Here is an 18,962-nt window from a genome sequence, read left to right as displayed (position 1 = left end):
CAACAATAGGTCCAGGGCAAACAATCCAAGAACAGTAATCCAAAATCGTGGTCAGAAAACAGTCCAAAGTTCAGTAGTAACAAAGTTCAAAGTTCAGTCCAACAAGGTCAAAAAGTAATTCCACAGGGACCGCGCCGAAAGCCGCCGCAAGATAACTCTGCACTGAAGGATTCCAAGAGCCCAGCCTAAATACTGTGCCTGATTAAGTAATCAGACACAGGTGTGCTGAGCAGCAGAGCAGGGAGACAGGAGATGCAGTAGGTCAGCAGCAAAATATGGCATGGAGTTGACCACCTGGGAATGGAGCACCTTAAAAGTGCAGCCAGCCAGGATCTGGAAGGTCCTGGACGATTCGTGACATCCAATCAATTTGCCAAATTATTTGGCAAATGGAAAAGCAAAAAGATTTTGCAATTATATTTGCAAATCCCTTTTTAAAATTAGAGTATTTAATGATAAATAAATAATTGATTTACAAAAAAACATTTTGTAAATTATCTTTTTTAATACTTTTTATAATGGCAAATTAACAAACTTCGTTTGCCATTTAAGTGACACATCGGCCAGTGAATCCTCTATAAGATTGAACGCTCAGTGCTCACGATTTCGCGGGCATAATAAAATAACAAATAATTATTGGCTGATTAAATAATTCAAATACAAGCACAACAAACAAAGGTGCACATACAGAATATCATTTCACAACATGAACATTTAAAACACAAAGCATGCTGGTCAATGGAGTTAATGGTCAGCTTATACAGGTGCTTACATATATAACAAACCCACACAATTCACAAGGACACAACACACCTGTACCACAAAGGTAACAAATTGAACAGTGTCTGATAATAAATATCTTGTATAGTATAGTACGAACCTGAAGTCAGCTCCAGTGTGGGACGTTCCGCTTCTGGGGGTCATGGGCATGACTTGTTTAAGCCTACATTAGGGCTCAAGAATAGGCAGAACCAGAGCCCCAGAGAGGTGAACGAAGGTGCTCATTCGTTTTTAGAACATAGAGATGGCCAAAGTGAAGTCAAAACATTTGGGTATTGAAGTGAAAAGATGGACCCCCTTGTACAAGAGAAGAACTATAAGAAAATGGGTAAACAGTAAACATGGGCAAGAGCGCCATCTCCTGGTTAAAAAAAATGCAATACTTTGGTGCAATGGGGATAGGATGCACAGGGATATGATATGATCCCCATTATATTTTTGGATAGAGAGTCTTCATAAAGACTACCCCTATAATTTACAGCAATAGTTAAACTATTAACTCACAACTAATAACCTAATTTTACTGTAGTTGTGTGTTGAGACATCAGGATATTGAGGAGGTGACCATTTTGCTCCTTTGTTGTCTGTGTCAAATGCTCTTTACTTACATACTGTATCTCTACTAACTACTAACCTGTCTCTATGAATTTTATCCTCATAACTGATAACTGACAACTGCCTTACAGCTGCTACTTACTAGACCTAGAGTGATGTGACAAGTTGAGCATGCATCCCAAGTCAGTTCAACTCATATTTGAAAGGGCCTAAACTAAAGGCGTTGTGCTGAGTGCCAACCACAAGCAAGCCTTGAGAGGGTGTTTCTCAGAGAGTGTCATAGTTGGCTTCTGAGGAATTGGATTCAGAGGAATTGTAACTGCGAACATTCAAGCATTCATTCACTGGTAGAGGTCACTTGCCATATCATCCCCACAAGGTGAGTGTGTTTGTGTATTTGTGTGTATACATGTGGGAGTGTGTGTTTGCAAGAGTACATGTATGTGCATTGTGCACATGATGGGGAGAAGATATGAGGGACTATGAAAATTCTGCATTCTTTACAGCTAATCGGCAAAAACAGTCATAGACCACATTGGGGAGGATGTGGACGAGCTCCATGTGAGCTATCCCTTGCTGATGCGTCTGTCACTTGGGGTTGTGAACATCATGGGTGCTGCAACTCTGTTCTGCCTCCAGCTGGCAGCTTCCATGCTGTTGCTGGTTTTCTCAAGTAAGTTCCTAATCATATATCTGATAAGCTTATATTGATATTTATTAGGCTATATTTCAAAGATAATACAATAACATCTATGTTGTTATAAAAGGTTCTATGGTGAATATGAACTTGTTCTATAATTATTAATGAACTGAGAAGACATACATTACATTATAATGTACTTATGTATGTAATGTTACTGTACTTTGTTTGTAGTATTACATAGATGTGTGATATCCACTATCATTGTCTTTGGCAGGTGCTCAGGGTGGGTATGTGGGTATTGTGAATGGCAAAGTAGCAAAAAAACACTCCAGACCCTACATGGTCTCTGTGCAGAAAAAAAAGGGAACATTTCTGTGGTGGCTTTCTGGTGTCTGAGTCATTTGTCATGACTGCAGCTCATTGTATCACTTGGTAAGTTCTCTGATTCAAGTTTCATAACTGGTGATATAAGTTATGCAACAAAAGCTAGATTAAGCCAAAGCTGTCAGAATAAACTGTTGAAGATACCTCAATATAAAAAGTATGTTTTCTTTCCTCCTTGGCAGGGGAGTGGATTTGACTGTTGTGGTAGGGGGACACGACATTACAAACCAGAAAAGTGGAACAAGGATACCAGTGAAATACTACCATGTCAACCCCGGATACATTCCTGAGACACTTCAGAATGACATTGCAATTCTACAGGTGAATAGCAATACTGAAGCCTTTTTTTACTTTATACATTAAGTTGGTGCACATTTAAAGATGCACTGTGTTGTTTCATACTACCTGCTTAAATCATTGTTAGTCACAGTTTTTTGGATATGTTACACAGCTGACAGAAGGAGTAAAACAGTCCAACTCTGTAAAATGGATCTCTATTCCTGAGAAAGACAAAGACATCAAAGGGGCAGAGGTTTGTAGTGTGGCCGGATGGGGGGCAACAAAAACCAATGGGCCTGCAAACAATCTCCTTCTCCAGGCAGATGTGCTCATCATGAAAAGACAAGAGTGCAAGAAATTATGGAAAACATACTTAAGTGAAAAAATGCTTTGTGCAAGTGGTAGAGCAGGCTTTTGCCAGGTAAGCTGTGGGCAAATACACTACTCTCGAGGTCAATGAAAATGTAAGAACAAAACTGAGTTGCTCTGCTACATTTGTTTTCTCACCCAGCTGATGTCTGTTGCAGGGTGACTCAGGAGGCCCTCTGGTCTGCAAGAACAAAGCTGTGGGAGTAGTGTCGTTCACGGATAAAAACTGTAACAACCTAAAAAAGCCAAATGTCTACACAAGAATATCAGCATATCTGCCCTGGATAAAGAGTATTTTAAAAAGTGTGTAACACTGACAAAATGAAATAAATGCTTATATACCTTCCATTACTTTTTTCATTTAATTTCTTATTAAATTACATGATTCCATTAAAAAAGTATTTTTTCAAGGTCTTTTACATAAGCTTGTCTGATGGCCTATATCAGATAAAGCAAGCATACCAACCACAGTGGAATTACTGATAGCAGCACTGATCTCTGAACTAGTCATCTACCACTTTGCTGAGTTACAGTTTGTTGTGAAATTCTTCAGCCTGCATCTTGAAATTAGCGGTGACACTGCAAAAAGTGCACACGCTCAAAGTGCACCATGGAAACCTGTGGTTAGTACATCACAGCTCAGAAGGGTTTCCTGTGGGTGACCTCATTAGGGGTCCTTACAGATTCAGGGGTCTTTACGGGAAACATTTCAGACGACTGTGAGTTGAACCACTGTGCATGTGGAAATTGCCACTAAAATCGCGAACATTATACTTCAAAATGTTATGTCACTGAAATAAGCAAATGATTAGAATTTCAATTAAAAAACATGTTGCAAATGCCAACTTTGTTTGTCTCAGTGGATGCTGATATTCACTGCAATGTTTTTCACACGTTTTCAGAATTGATTGGTGCCTATAAAACTGCGTGCACAATGTGTGGCCTGCAATGACTATTCAATTGAACTTCAACCTCAGCCTCCACCTCCTTGGCTCATCTCTAAACTTAGCATATATAAAATGACAACAATAACTTATGATACAGCTCATCTGTGTGAAACGGTCTTCAGGCACGAGTCATCAATATGATACGCTAGGCTGCCTGTGAACAGAAAACCACAAACGCCTTTCAGCTTGTAAAAACCAGGTACGTCCCAGCAGTCCTGCACTACTCACCTCGACCCCTGAACCGAAGAAATGTGTGCCTTGCACTATCCCCTGATGCTTCTGACCATGCTTCTTCTGCACGTGCATGGTAATTCAAATGATAATTAAAATCCTGGCTATTTACCCTTCGATAGCAAGTCCTGCTTAGTTGCCCTTTGACAGCAAGTTGATTCATCTAGGCTGCACCTGTTTTCCTTCATTTTTTAAAAGGTTGTTATGCTGAGAAGATTATTAATGGGAGCACAGTAGCAGCTAAAGCCGTGCAGTACATGGCATCAGTGCAGAACAATGGGAAGCATGTCTGTGGAGGCTTTGTCATAAAGCCCAACTTTGTACTGACTGCAGCACACTGCAAAGAAAGGTAACATCAAGCAGGTTAACATCAAGATGGACCATAGAAGAATTATATTTTTCTTTCTTTTAAAGAAATGATGAAGTTATTGATATTCGATTTGTGATTTATAGGCTCACTGGCAAGGTGAGTGTTGTTCTTGGGGCACACAACATCCATAAAGCAGAGAAACAACAAACGATACTATATCAGAAAAGAAGACAAAATCATCCATGAAGCATACAAAGAAGTCATAACTGGAAATGACATCATGCTGTTGAAGGTGTGTACCAGTGCTGTCACTCTGTGGCTCTGAAGTGACTCAATCTTCACTCTGTTCTGCCTCTCATTTGTCATGTCTAAAAGTGAATATACAGAGTAGACATGAATGCTGTTTAATCCTTTAATCCTTCGCTTATATTTCAAGCTGTCAGGGAAAATCGGCAAGGATGTGAAAACAGTGAAAATCCCATCATCTGACAAGATGAAGATGAAAAATACCACAAAGTGTTTGGTCGCTGGTTGGGGTAAAACAAGTACAAAAGAAGCCTCAAGTCAGCTCCAAGTGGTCCAGGTTCAAGTCATAGATTTCCAAAACTGCAGGGCAGCGTAGAATCAAAACGACATCAGCAAGAAACTTCCTAAAAATGTGAAGGGTTCAACAGGAACGGTCCGAGTCTGGTGTGTATGCTAAACTGACAAGTATTAGCTATTTATTTGCCATTTATACATATTTTTATGACCTAAAATTCAGTAATATTATATGGGTTGCTTAACCTTACATCAGAGATGCATCTTATTTGACATTATTTTATGTTCTTGTTCCAGGGAGACTCAGGAGGTCCATTGGTGTGCAACGGCCTGGCTGTGGGTATAGTATCATTCAACCTGAATGAAAGCTATCGACAGATCATTCCTGCTGTTTACACTCAAATCTCAAAGTTCCTGCCATGGATCAAAAACAAAACTGGTCCCAGTTTTGATTTGCAAGATTCTTATTTTGAGTAAATGCATAGTTTTTGTATAGCTGAACCACTGAATGCATGCATGAAACGACCAAATCATGCATGCATGCTTGTCAGTTGTATAATGAGTACTTGTGATTTGTGCTTTCTATAATAAACTAGATGTACCGCATAGCGGTACGTACAAAATATGACCGCCGCTCAGTCCTGTACATCCGTTTCGCAAAAAAAAATAAACACACTAATCAATTTAGTCAGAATTTAGTTAGAATTTAGTCATCTTTAGTTCATATTATATTCAACTTTATTGTCAATGCATAAATACCAGTAGTCTAAAACGAAATGCAGTTTTACATCTAACCAGTGGTGCAAATAACATGTCCAAAAGAGCCTTCATGAAATGTGTCACTAGACTGTTCATACACATTTTAACGGGCGTAAGAGCTGTTGTCTGTTATTGTCATTGTCATTTTTTACAAACAAAGTGGCGGCAATCAGCAGTCAATTCTCTACATGCCCACTCAACGCATCTGACTCAGATACCGCACTCCTACAACCTCTAGGGACTGCTGGAACATCTTTTTCAGCATTCACGCCTCTCTCCGAGAGTGAAGTGTCCAGACTCCTGACATGCAGCCGTCCTACCACATGCTCGCTGGACCCTATACCAACGAGCCTACTTCAGTCCATCAGCCCGACCATCGCTCCAGCTATCACACATGTGATCAATGCCTCGCTAACCTCCGGCACATTTCCAACAGGCGTTCAAAGCGGCCCGGTAACACCGTTACTTAAGAAAGCTTCTCTCAACCCTGCTCAAGTCGAGAACTACCGCCCTGTCTCACTACTGCCTTTCCTATCCAAAGGCATTGAGCGAGCAGTCTCCAAACAGGTCTCTGACTTCCTTTCACAGAACAACCTTCTGGATCCAAATCAGTCTGGGTTCAAAAGCGCCACTCTACCGAAACGGCTCTGGTGTCTGTAACAGAAGCCTTAAAAGAAGCCAGGGCGACCGCTCGGTCATCAGTACTCATTCTGCTTGACTTATCGGCTGCCTTTGACACGGTTAATCACCGTATCTTTCTCTCTATACTCGCTGACATGGGAATCTCGGGCTGCTCTCTCCTGGTTTGAATCCTACCTCACAGGACCTTTCGTTTAACGTATCATGGCTTGGTCAGCTATCTGCACCTCACCATCTCACCACAGGGGTCCCCAGGGCTCAGTGCTGGGGCCCCTCCTCTTTGCTATCTACACCACCTCCTTGGGACAGATTATCCGTTCGCACGGCTTCTCATACCACTGCTATGCAGGCGACACACAGCTCTATCTGTCCTTTCCACCTGGCGACCCCCTGGTTTCAGCACAGATCTCAGATTGCCTTTCAGACATAGCTACATGGATGAAAGCACACAACCTCCAGCTGAACCTCTCAAAGACTGAACTGCTGGTCATCCCAGCTAAACCTACCATACACCCACGACATCAACATCAAATTTGACTCCCTGTCTGTTTCACCCGACCAGGACTGCAAGAAATCTAGGAGTTGTTCTCGACAACCAACTAAACTTCTCAGATCATGTTGCCTCAGTCGCCCGGTCATGCCGTTTAGCACTCTACAACATACGGAAAATCAGGACTTACTTGACTCAAGATGCTACCCAACTTCTGGTTCAGGCAATAGTCATCTCACGACTTCGACTACTGCAATGCCCTCCTGACAGGTCTCCCAGCCTGCGCGAGTGAAACCACTTCAGATGATCCAGAACGCGGCGGGCGCTTCTGGTCTACAACCAACCCAAAAGGGCACATGTTACCCCCGCTGCTCATTCAGCTACACTGGCTACCTATGGCGGCCCGCATTAAATTCAAGTCTCTAACGCTTGCCTACAAAGTAGTCTCGGTTCTGCTCCCACCTACTTGAATGCCCTCATACAGACTTACACTACCTCCAGACCGCAAGGCTCCTCTGACGAACGACGCCTAGCTCTACCACAATCGTACGCTCAAGCCAATCCAAACTTTTCTCATCTGTTGTTCCTCGTTGGTGGAACACACTGCCAGTTCCTACAAGGGCAGGGACATCCTTTTCCACTTTAAAAAACTCCTGAAGACCCAGCTCTTTAGAGAACATCTACTCTCATAGCAACACTTACAACAAGTCTTACTGATCCTAGCACTCACCAGCCGTTTTAAACTGACAAGTAACTGTTAAAACAGCACTCACCGACGACTTATTCTTACTGTACTCTAATGTTTTTTTAAACTGTCCTAAAATTGTGAGAATTGTTCTAAAACTTACTGTTTACCATGTTGTTAGTCGCTTTGGTTAAAAAGCGTCAGCCAAATGTAATGTAATGTAATGTAATGTAATTGTTTGTGCAAATATAGGCTGATTCAAGTTCCCCTGCATTTTGCACCTGTGAGGTCCATGGTTTGTCTGGCTTTCACCAGACCAAGCTCAATCTAAAGAAATCTAAAAAGAAATCGCCGGCAGATCACCCAGCCTAGTCCATGGTAGGCGCCGGATAGAAATGTTGTTTAATTTTGTGACTGAGATATCCGCGCTCTGGCGTCCCCTCTGCAATGTGTTCGCCCCCCAGTTTCAGAGCTACTCTAAATGCAAAAATGCATAGAGGGAGTTATGACAAAACCGTTGAATATTTGGTTTTCCTTTAATCCTACTGAATTTGTAATTATGTATCGGCCGTTATAATTGCCGATACCGATAGTATGTGCGTGCCTGTGTGGGTGTGTGTACATGTGTATGTTTCTGTCTGTGTGTGTATGTGTGCTCGTGTACATGTGTGTGTGTGTGTGTGTGTTTGTTGTGTCTGTGTATGTGGATGCGTGTGTCTGTGCCTGTGGATGTGAGTGTGTGTGCATGCGTGTGTATGTGTATGTGTGCATGTGTGTGTGTGTGTTGATGTATGTATATGTGTTTGCGAGAAAGAGTATGACAATGTGTGAGACAATATCCTCTTCCAGCAACCCTTCGCTCAACACTACCATCTACAGGCCAATGAGTGTACAGTCACTAAATGTAGTAAACTTAACTAAATCAAATAACTTAATTTTTTTACAGTACATAACCCCAGTGAATGTCAGGTTAATCATACACATACAATTTAGTGCAGTTATGAACATCTTAACTGAAGATCGGGGGATTAAAGCAGAATGATATTGCATTTTTATTTTTTACCAGGGGGGTGCAAATCACAAATGAGTGATTATGGGCTAGGTTGATGTGGGCCCTTGAGACCAACATAGCATAAAAATATCTTCATCCTCGGTGCCACGGTTCAGGTAGTTATTTAGGAAAAACATTTTTGGGGTTTCAGGGGGCCAGCACGGGGGGTGTGGTGGGGTGTTGGGGGGGTTGAGTGGCCCCTGGTAAAAGTCTAGTGGGGCTACATACCCACCAAATTTCATGTGCACCAGTGTTTCGGTGTCCTGGGTATTGTTGGCCAAAAATTCAGGAAGCAGATGACGGTGGAAAAAAACTTTGACAATCCCTATGTGACCGCTTTGCTAACTACACTAGCGGCGGTCATAATTATATTTTTATAGACTCATGAATGATGCATTGACAGGAAAGCACTTTCGTTGTACCTGTGACAATGACAATAAAGACCTATTCTACTGTTCTATTCTAAAGCAACAATGTTTTCTGTGGGATGAAGAGATCAGAGGACGTAGAGACAGGATGACACCTGCCCTCCCCCACAACAGGCAGATGCAGGCGTACATGTGGAACATCTGCAAGAGTTTGACCTATTAGTGTACATTTCCAGCAAACTGCTATGGTCAGCGTGGTCAGGTGAGCCACGGCACACCATACTCTGTAGAAGATGAGTACGTATGTGTGTGCACACAGCTGCACACGACTACTGTACACTTTTCTGTAGCCTGCACAACGAGGGAGGAGCCTGTGCTGGTGTGGGAACAGTCTGTTCTGAGGAGATTGGTATAGGTATTGCTAGATCACAGTTCAATGACTCACCCCAAATGAACTCAAAGATTCCTTTTAAATACAAAAATATATTTAGTTTAACATTCAAGATAATTCAGTTCACTCTATGCAAATCATAAATAAATCCACATTTTCAATTGGGAACTATACACATATTAATAGTATTGCAACATATATTAAACTATTTAATTTTACTATATATATATATATATATATATAGTATATATTATTGATAATCTATTCAAATGTAACATGTAGCATCTCTACATCTTTTTAACTCTCACACTGCAGTTCACAGCGTACGTGACAGTTGCACAATAGGGTGTCAGTTACTGCCAGCTCTCAACAATGACGTACTGTGCATTGATGGTGATTGGTAAATGCCTGCAGATAAGTTTTGGATCACAGTCTTTTCAAAAGTCCAGGGAGTCAATTACATACTTTGCCTCATGAAGTAGTATACATTTGTGGAAAACAAGTGTTGAATTTCTGGTCAGCGACTCTTCCTTTGTAAGAGCCCACAGCCCCATGCAGGATATGGTATGGTTTGTGCTTCGTCAACGTTTACTAATCACGGCGTAAATGTCACCAGCTCTCTGCAGCTCTACTGAGAAATGAGGCGGCAACTTTCTGAGAAGAGGGTCCCAGCCCATCACCAAAAAATGTGATTTCATGAGATCTTGGTGGTTTCATGGACTGAGGTGGTCAGGGTTCTGTAGTCTGTATGGAGAAGGCGTTTGCCATACAGACTATCACCCCCACACACACACACACAACACACACACACACACACACATACAGTATATACACACACACACACCTTCTGATTGTAAATAAGGTAAAGATATTTTTACAAGTCTTATACTGTAGGTGTTAAGGCAAGGCAAGTGGCATTACGTGTCACTCAAAGAGGAGCCTCTTCTGTAAGGTGCTATGCTCTGTCAGAAAGAAAACCACAGATGTCTCAGTGGTATAAATATGAGTGTCTCTGCTGGCACAGATCAAAGTGAACAAAGACTACACTCAAGAACATGAGTATCCAGCACAGCCTACTTCTCTTCCTCGCTTTGGTAGCAAATGCACATGCAGGTAACCCATACAGACAAAAAAAACGAAACACACTTTTATGGATGATGTATTCCATTGCCGAGTTTACTGCATGTTTACTTATGGTATGCACGTTACGCTGTTGAATGATTAAGCCTTGTCAGGAGATGAAATCATCAATGGGAAGAAAGCCAAAGATGGTTCCTTGGAATACATGGCATCGGTGCAGATCCTTGACTGGAAACGACATAATGCTATTAAAGGTATTTATCATTTTTATATGAAATGTTGGAATTGAACATTTTAAAAGTTTTAGCTCTTTAAAGCCAAAACCAAGAAAATGAAAGTACTAAAATATGTTTTTTCTTCTATGTGAAGTTAGTCAAACAGGTGAAATTAGGCAAAGGGGTGAAAGTAGTTAATATCCCAAGAAACGACAAACCAGTTCAGCAACCCACAAAGTGCTCAGTTGCTGGTTGGGGTTCCACTGCAAACAGCAACAAGAAGGCATCAGAGGATCTGCAGGTTGTAAACGTGACGACCATTGACACAGAGGAATGCAAAAACGTGTGGAAGGAAGCAAAGGTGACTCTGCCAGCCAAGGTCATGTGTGCTGGAGGATATGAAACCAAGAAAGGGGCCTGCCAGGTTTGTACATCAGTGTATTTTGTCTGGAGTGTGTTTCAATAATAAACAATTAGTACAATATACTTCAGCTTGTGAAATACTGTACACACTCTTCATTCTCAACATCCTTTATTTTATTTCATGTACGTCAGTTATTCATTAAGTGAAACTTTTCAGAGAAAATACCTCTTAAACAATTATATATAATTACCTTTTATCAGTGATTACTGTTATCCTATCCTTTAAACTTATATAAGGAGTATTGTACTTACATATAATAGTGTGGGGCAAGGGAGATCTGCCTGTAAGCCTAATTGTATTGATTTAATGTTGCAGGGTGATTCAGGGGGACCACTGGTGTGTGACAATGTGGCAGTTGGCATTGTTTCATTCAACCTCAGGCAAGACTGTAACTATCCTAATGTTCCCAATGTCTACACACAGATCTCAAAATTCTTGCCCTGGATTAAAGGTGCCATGTGTAAGAATTGAGGTAAAAATATCCAAAAAATGAGCTACACGCATCAAAAGAATGGAAGGAAATAAGGGTGATGATGTCATTAAAAAAATGACAAGGTATAGTGCTGAAGAGATATCAACCTGAATTAGCATGCTAAATTACTAGCCACAGCCCAACAAGTGTCATAATACCAGTTTCGGCCATGGGAGGCAGTATGCGGGTAACATAACTGCCAGCCAAACTGCAATACACGTGTCTCGGTTGTTACTCTAGGGTAGACAAACTCACTTTCTGGAGGTATACTGCCCCATCTTTTATGGAATGTGGAGTATGAATTGATTTTTTGGCAGACATTACACATGGCACCTTTAATGAAACCATCAAAGTCCATTCTTGAAGGTATAGATCCAGACTTCTTACAAAAAGTTGTTTGATATTTAAACTCAACAGGTAGTTAAATTACAACACCCCTCCTGACATCCCTTCTGTGCTCCTGACATTTCTTAGATAGATAGATAGATACTTTATTGATCCCCAGGGGAAATTATAGTAGTTTACATAGTTCTTATAGTAGTAGTTTCTTATAGTAGTTAATGCACTGATTACGTTTGTTATTAGAGGTGTCACGCATCTCACTAAATACTCCATCTCTCTGGGCATTCAACTATTCACAAATATATCAAATGATGTAAAAAGTAAAATCACCATGAGTGAAAGTTTCTTGCACTTCCAATAAAATCCTTATGCCTAAAATCCTGCTTAAGCACACTTATTGGTAGAATAACACTGCATTGTTTTAGAGTCCTTGTACTTTACCTTGTAATTTCATTCAAGTAATTACACTCCAACACATTTTGACACCTATAGAAGGACAATGACTACCTGTTTTTTCCTACTTGTCAAACAATGATACTAAATGAACAAACTAAATGTTCACACTACTACTACTACTACATCCTGTGAGTAACACCAAAGACCTGCGTCACATTCCAAAACGACCCAAGACAGAGAACTCAAGAGTAGGTCTGTTAAATGCCAACCACATCATCACCGCAACCTCATCCCATCATCCAAGCGGTCAGCAGTCATTTTGACACTGACAAATTATAAACTCTGAGGCTTATTTCTGTAAGACGTCACTCGTCAGATCCAATGAGGGAACTGGGAGTGGTTGAAGGAAATTGTGAAGCTGTCCGCGCTGTTGGAAATAACAATTGATTATAGAACCCCTGTTAACCTAATGATTCTGACCCCGCTAGATATGGAGAAGTTTCGGTCAACGTAATATTACTATCCATAGTAGGCCGATGTGGGCCTACCCACAATGCTGTTACAAGAATGCCTTCTAGCTATTTAATTAGACGCATCTTCCCCAAGAATAGTGTGCGAGGCCCTCCTCGCCAATTAATTCGGGAGGCTCTTCACTTGAGTAATGATCCTAGTGTGAAAGTCGGTCAGAGGCTATAGTGCTGGCCTGGACCACTATGCTCATCTGGACAGAACATCTTACCGAAGCTACAGAGGGTTCAGGGTGTGCTAAGGTTAGCTGTCTAATTCCAGACTACTAATAAAATCAGTGACCCACCACAGTATAATACGACGGCCAGTTCTCCTGGTAGCATGCCTACACTTTCACTGATTTAGCCCCCACGGCCCTAGAGACTAATCCTAGCCGTTCCTCCTGGCCCATCTTAAACTTGAGGGATATCTAAAGAAACTAGAAAACTATGCGGGTCAAAGCATAACAATTTATTTGTCAGACACAAGCTATTCATCCAATACATTATAGAAGGTACATCTAAATGAATAATGTGAAAGTTCCGAAAACAGGTCAAAGGAACATTTAGGAAACCATATGAAGCAATCAGAGAATGAACATACCAGCTCAGAGGATGATGACTACACACCTTAGTGGTGCGGGAGATTCTGACTAGAATCTAGCTCCTAGAATGCTCTGTGAACCTCACTTAAATACGGTAGGCTACCTAGTTTGTGGTTGGTTACATTGATATGGATCACATGATTAGAGGTCAGCTGATTTGGGATCACATGGTTGGAGTTCATCTGATTTGAGAGTACTTTGATGAGACTTGAGACCATTGTTGTAGTGAGAGTGAATCAATCAAGACATGACAAGGTATACATTTGATTACATTTCCTGTCCCTATAGTTAACTGCTCCTGTGGACATGTGGCAGTAGGCCCACAATAGGCCCACACTTAGTAGTTGATCAAGAGTCAATATATGACTGAAAAGATTATCATCAGCCTGGTAATTAGGATCCTTACATTTCCATAGACAGGTAACCACAAGTCAGAAATGGCCACAAGCGATCAGCGACATAGGTGGGCTCTCTCTTGCGTCATCCAAGTGACCGCATGTAAACCACTGGTGAGAGCGCATCTGACACAGAGAAGACTTTTTCTGATCCCAGACCAGGGAAATGTATTTGTTACATCAGCCAAGGAAAGAAAATATAGCATTGAAATAAAAAATTAAAAAGTAGAAATAATCAAGAATAATCTATGTATACAGTACATAAATGATGTATACATGTAGCCTATACTGAATATTCCACATACCCGTAGATCTAAATAAATAAATAAATAAATAAATATGGTTATTGTACATAGTGGATATTGCACACATCCAATTGACATTCATGATTAGAATACAATAATGTACATCCAGGACCTATTTGCTCTGGGTTTCAACACTGTGGTATTGTAGAATAATAGCAGGCGGAATGAAGGAGCTGTGGTAGCGCAGTCTGTTGCTGAAGGATCGGCTTGGCGTCCTCACTGTCTCGTGCAGGGGATGAGAGGTATTGCCCATGATGGATGCAAGTTTGGCCAACCTCCTTTTGTGTGCGACAGTTGTGAAACTACAGACAATGTCCAGAGTTCATATGTGAAAACAGCTTAAAAGCTCTCATCTTCATCACATCTTAGAGTCACAGACAGCCAATACCTATAATAATGTCCGGGGCAGTCTGATGACTAGAGTGGCTGGCCAGTAATCCACGGGGTAGGCATTAGGAGTATGTCTGGTGACTCAAGTGGTGAGAAAACAGTGGAAATCTTTTGTAGTTGAATCTAATGGAATATAAAGTGGCTTTATGTACTACATTTACAGGTGACCCAAACATGTGTAAATGTATTTGCCAACTGTTCTAGTGGATTATTTATTTGTCTGGTGCTCTTGGTGTGCTGTGCACACTTGATCCACAATAATATTGCCCTCTAGTGTTGCAACAGCTTAATGATGTTGTACAGTGCTATGAACAGGACATTCTGTATCTCTCTGTATCCGATTTTAAATACTGGGCAGAGAGAATTCAGCAGAACATTCAGAGGGCTGTCCAATAAAAAGTTGTTGAATCTTTTAATCAAGGAGGAGTCTGTTGTTTTTCAGATACCAAATCATTGAGCTGCTAAAAGGAGAGAGAAAACATCTTACCTCATGGGCTACCTGTTTAGGATTACTAAATAACCTTGCCAGGAGTGCTTAGGACAGTAACTCAACTACACTGAAGCTGCCTAAATAAAACATTTAATTTCAAATGATTTCAAAATGTTTACTGATGAAGGCCTAAGGGCCAAAACGTTTGTTTGTTGCTAGTAAAGGAAATATTAAAGTATTAAAAATATTAAATATGTGTCTTTTGCAACAACGTATGAACACAACTCCGATACAATATAGTGGGAATGCACCGACAGCATGTCTGTAGAAAGATCTCCGAATTCCTGTAGCATAGCAGCTCTTTTCCATTTCAACGTTGGAGGGGGGCAGTGTTTCTACCCGAGCACCAAACTTCTGATGGCTGTTTTACAAGCAATAAGACCTGCTCACAGTGTGGCGGAAGTGCTGTTCACCCTATTAAGAGTATGTGGCATCGAAATGATTTTTGAAATTATTTTAAAAGGTAAAAAAACTCTTTAGAGGGTCTTAAAATGATAATAAATGTTCTTGGACCTTTCTGACTAATTAATATCTCTTTATTCTCATTTTCTTCCGCAGACGTTGTTTTTTCGGTGTTTAAAGAACAACTCATGTTACACCATGTGACATGATAAAGTTTATTAATCATGAAAATAAGAGCTAGCTGGTTATTTACAAAATAGAGTTGTTTTTTGCTGTAAAAAAAGATGTGTTTTGGTTGGGAGATATAGCCAAGTCCGAGTTAGAATACAGCAAACATACTGTACCACTGAACATTCCCTGATAAACAAAACTGTGAAGACAAAATTCACGACAAACATGTGGATTTAAATAAATGACTGCCTCATAAACTTAGTGGTCTTTAGCATTTTTGTGTTTATCTTCAATTTCCCCCAAGGCAAATTGTGAGCAAATACTGTAGAGAATTTTGTATTCATCTAATCCCAGTAGAGAAGTATCCAATGAATTCAATTATAAATAAGTCACTTGTACACTGCATTGAGTGAAAGGGGACGGGGCTTTCTGAATGGTAATATAACTCAATAAGCTTGAGCAAAAAGAACCTGAACGAGTGTCAGAGGGAAAATACAGTCTTCACTTGGTGAGATCTTTCAGGTATTGCACGCCTTGGCTGGTGTATTCGGTTGCTCTGGTTGGAGCTACGGAGAGTGCATGGATAGACTTCTGTACTCCTACAGACAAAGAAGGACAAGATTTGAAAATGTGAAAACCACACAGCTCACAGAATGGCACATAAACTGAAGGCATGACCAAGTGCGAGAAACACTCACCTGAGTTCCAAGCTTGAAGTGGAGAGAACTCTATTTTAGGTGGCGTAGGCAACTGAACCCAAGGGAGAAATGAGGCTTGTTAGTATGGTACAAAAGTAGGGAAATCAACACATCCACAACATAAAATCTCTTCGGGTGGATACCAGACTACAGTAGATGGGAAAACTATTAGGAAGGTGAGAATTTACTGTGAATGAATACCATCTCGCTCTAAATGAACAATTCTGTGTCCATTCAGCAAACCATCCACATTTCAAGAGTCTTGATAGCCAGAGAGGAATATTCTGGAATGTCGGGATATTTGATTATTCATGCACAGCCCTAAATTAAAAACTTTTGTTAAATAGTAAATAATTGGTTTACTGATTTTATTAACCCCCTGAAGAGACATGTTAACCTGTATTTAACAAACGTTTTTAACTATGAAACATTGCTCAGTACTGATAATCAAAGTTCAAAAATCAAAAGCCACTTCAGACACCAATTAGTGTAAGTGGTGCTGTCTGGATGGTCACAATGACAGTGTTTCATGTTTAAATACCTATTTCTGAGTAATTATTGGATAAGACTTAAGATAAGTCTTCAGCAATTGGATTTTCATAGATAATTTCATTCCAAGATCTTTTGTTTGTTTTGCTAGCATCAAATTCCAAGTTTCAGCATTTGATATGTTGTCTATGTACGTTTTGCAACTAAATATAGGTTTGTGATTTGCAGATGATCACTGATTCTGTTTTTTATTACATTTTACACACAGTGTTTCCACTCCAAGTCAAATGTAAAATTCCATGACTTGTCCTTGACAAAAAAAAAAAGAATTTCCATGACTTACTATATAATGAATGGTACAATATACGACCAAATATTCCAGAGCAGCCGTGTAGTGTTCAAGGATCTTTTAATTTTTTAGAGTGGGAGATGAGTAAATGGGCATTGAATAAACAAAGTTGTACTAACCACAACAACTCAAGCAAGCAGTAAAGCTAATAACCAATTCTGTGTGGACATATATATTAATGTATTTTGGCAAGTAAATTGACTTGACTTTGAGAAATGAAGGAATGTCCAGAAATTCATTCATTCACATAATTTTCAGCTTCATCATCTCATCCTTATAATCTGGTAGTAAGTACCTGAGAACTTAATTAGATTAATAAACAGTCATTAGATGAATGAGCTGCATGTATGTAATAACCATGTAAATGGTTTCTTGTGCCTATTTCTGTGGGTTAAGGATGCATTCTCATCAAAATATGGAATTGCCATTGGATTGTATGTCCTGCCCCTATTGGAGTCCTATTTGCCTATCAGTTGGCAATTGATGGGTGGGTGAAAAATGCCATGGCTGGCCAATTCGGTCCCCTTTCTCCCATACCCACTAAAACATCTTGTAAACCATTAGGCCTATGCCTTTTTACCTCAAGTCCAAAGTACTTCACCCATTCGTCTACTGCAGGAGGGATGGCAGCTTTGGCCTTAGCGAGGACGACTGAACCCTCCTCACTACCTCCCAGCAGGCCAGAATCATACGCAACATAGATAGCTCCACCAGCAATGGTCACCTTTGTAGCAAGCCTGGGATGTACATAGATAAAGTTATTTTTCGCATGCCAGCAACTTTGGTAGACAACATCATCAGTTTATGATTACATTATGCCTAGAAGAATAACGGCTTGACAACACCAGCACACAATTAGGCTACTTAGCTTCGGTGCTTCTATGCAACAGTAATGTTGTGATAACTAACCTAAGACATTTCAACCAGACACTGCATTCACAAAAGATAACATCTGTACCTAGCTGCACTGCCTATTTTTAGGCAGTATTCATGCAGTGTGCACGTATTGTGACTAGCTGCAATCTTGAGCAGCGACCAACCTAACGTTAACGTGATCTGTGAGCTACATTATCTAGCTGGATGGCTTGCTAACATATCTCGAGCTTGCTCTAACGTTATGGTATATGTTAGGCCAGTAACATTAACTTGAGTAACGTTAGCTAAGCTACGTAGCCTACGAGTTTATTTACGAACGCTTTACTTATCTTCAACACATAAATAAAGGTACTGAATGCACTTTGGTGTTGCAATATGTTCTATGATTAACATAAAGAGTTATCGCTGGGTTATCGAGAAACACCTTGACAGCTTGTTAACTAACGTTAGCGTTAGCTAGCTAAAGTTAACGTTGCCTACACACAAAAAAGACAATTCTTGTACACTTACTTGACAACAGGTAAAATCTTGGCAGCCATTGTACAACAAAATAAACTAAGCTAGTTACCGATTCTGATAAATACAGCAAAAACTGCTACGAAATCACCGGACCAGTCTCTCTACCAGCCCCCATTCACTGACAAGGACATGGACGCACAGGAGCAAAGCAGAGTAGTGAAGTCAGGGTGAGGTTTGACAGCTATCTGAACAACAACTTCGGCAGATTCGTCAAAACGTAGTAAAGTACAGACACTCTTCTGTAGGCCTGTCTGTCTGATAATCCTGCTGCCACTAGCCTACATATTTCGCTCTGTTTGTTTTTTTAATAAATTGGTGATAGGCTATCAATTGTTCGCATTAAGCAGAACAATATTGCAGACTAGGGCTATGGGTGGTAGGGGTGTTGTCTGTGGTTGCAAGCCTGTTTCATGAGTT

At 40.5% G+C, this 18,962-nt stretch overlaps 1 protein-coding gene, 1 long non-coding RNA gene and 1 pseudogene across 2 annotated transcripts; 2 read left to right on the top strand and 1 right to left on the bottom strand.

The window, feature by feature from the left end:
* Positions 1–1,929: 1,929 nt before the first annotated feature.
* Positions 1,930–3,321, top strand: LOC125300529 (annotated as a pseudogene).
* A 7,141-nt stretch (positions 3,322–10,462) lies between these two features.
* LOC125300531 lies at positions 10,463–10,951 on the top strand. The gene is made up of 3 exons (XR_007194562.1): positions 10,463–10,534; positions 10,648–10,755; positions 10,871–10,951. It is a non-coding gene; the product is annotated as an uncharacterized LOC125300531 (long non-coding RNA).
* A 4,693-nt stretch (positions 10,952–15,644) lies between these two features.
* Positions 15,645–18,706, bottom strand: micos13 (mitochondrial contact site and cristae organizing system subunit 13). Its single transcript, XM_048252524.1, has 4 exons — positions 18,537–18,706; positions 17,731–17,887; positions 16,313–16,364; positions 15,645–16,213 (listed from the first exon to the last, which is right to left on the bottom strand). Exons 1-4 carry the CDS (start codon positions 18,563–18,565, stop codon positions 16,116–16,118), a joined length of 336 nt encoding a protein of 111 aa, XP_048108481.1. The 5' UTR covers positions 18,566–18,706; the 3' UTR covers positions 15,645–16,115.
* Positions 18,707–18,962: the final 256 nt, after the last annotated feature.

This window comes from Alosa alosa, chromosome 9, assembly GCF_017589495.1.
Source record: "Alosa alosa isolate M-15738 ecotype Scorff River chromosome 9, AALO_Geno_1.1, whole genome shotgun sequence".
In the NCBI taxonomy this organism is placed as follows: Eukaryota; Metazoa; Chordata; class Actinopteri; order Clupeiformes; family Clupeidae; genus Alosa; species Alosa alosa.
This window is presented reverse-complemented; position numbering and strand designations above follow the sequence as displayed.

Coding starts and splice junctions, on each gene's coding strand:
- micos13 (XM_048252524.1), bottom strand. CDS start 18,565: ATGGCTGCCAAGATTTTACCTGTTGTCAA. Junction 16,365..17,730: donor TGAAGTACTTTGGACTTGAG/GTAAAAAGGCAT, acceptor CCTTGGGTTCAG/TTGCCTACGCCACCTAAAAT. Junction 16,214..16,312: donor ACTTCAAGCTTGGAACTCAG/GTGAGTGTTTCT, acceptor CTTTGTCTGTAG/GAGTACAGAAGTCTATCCAT.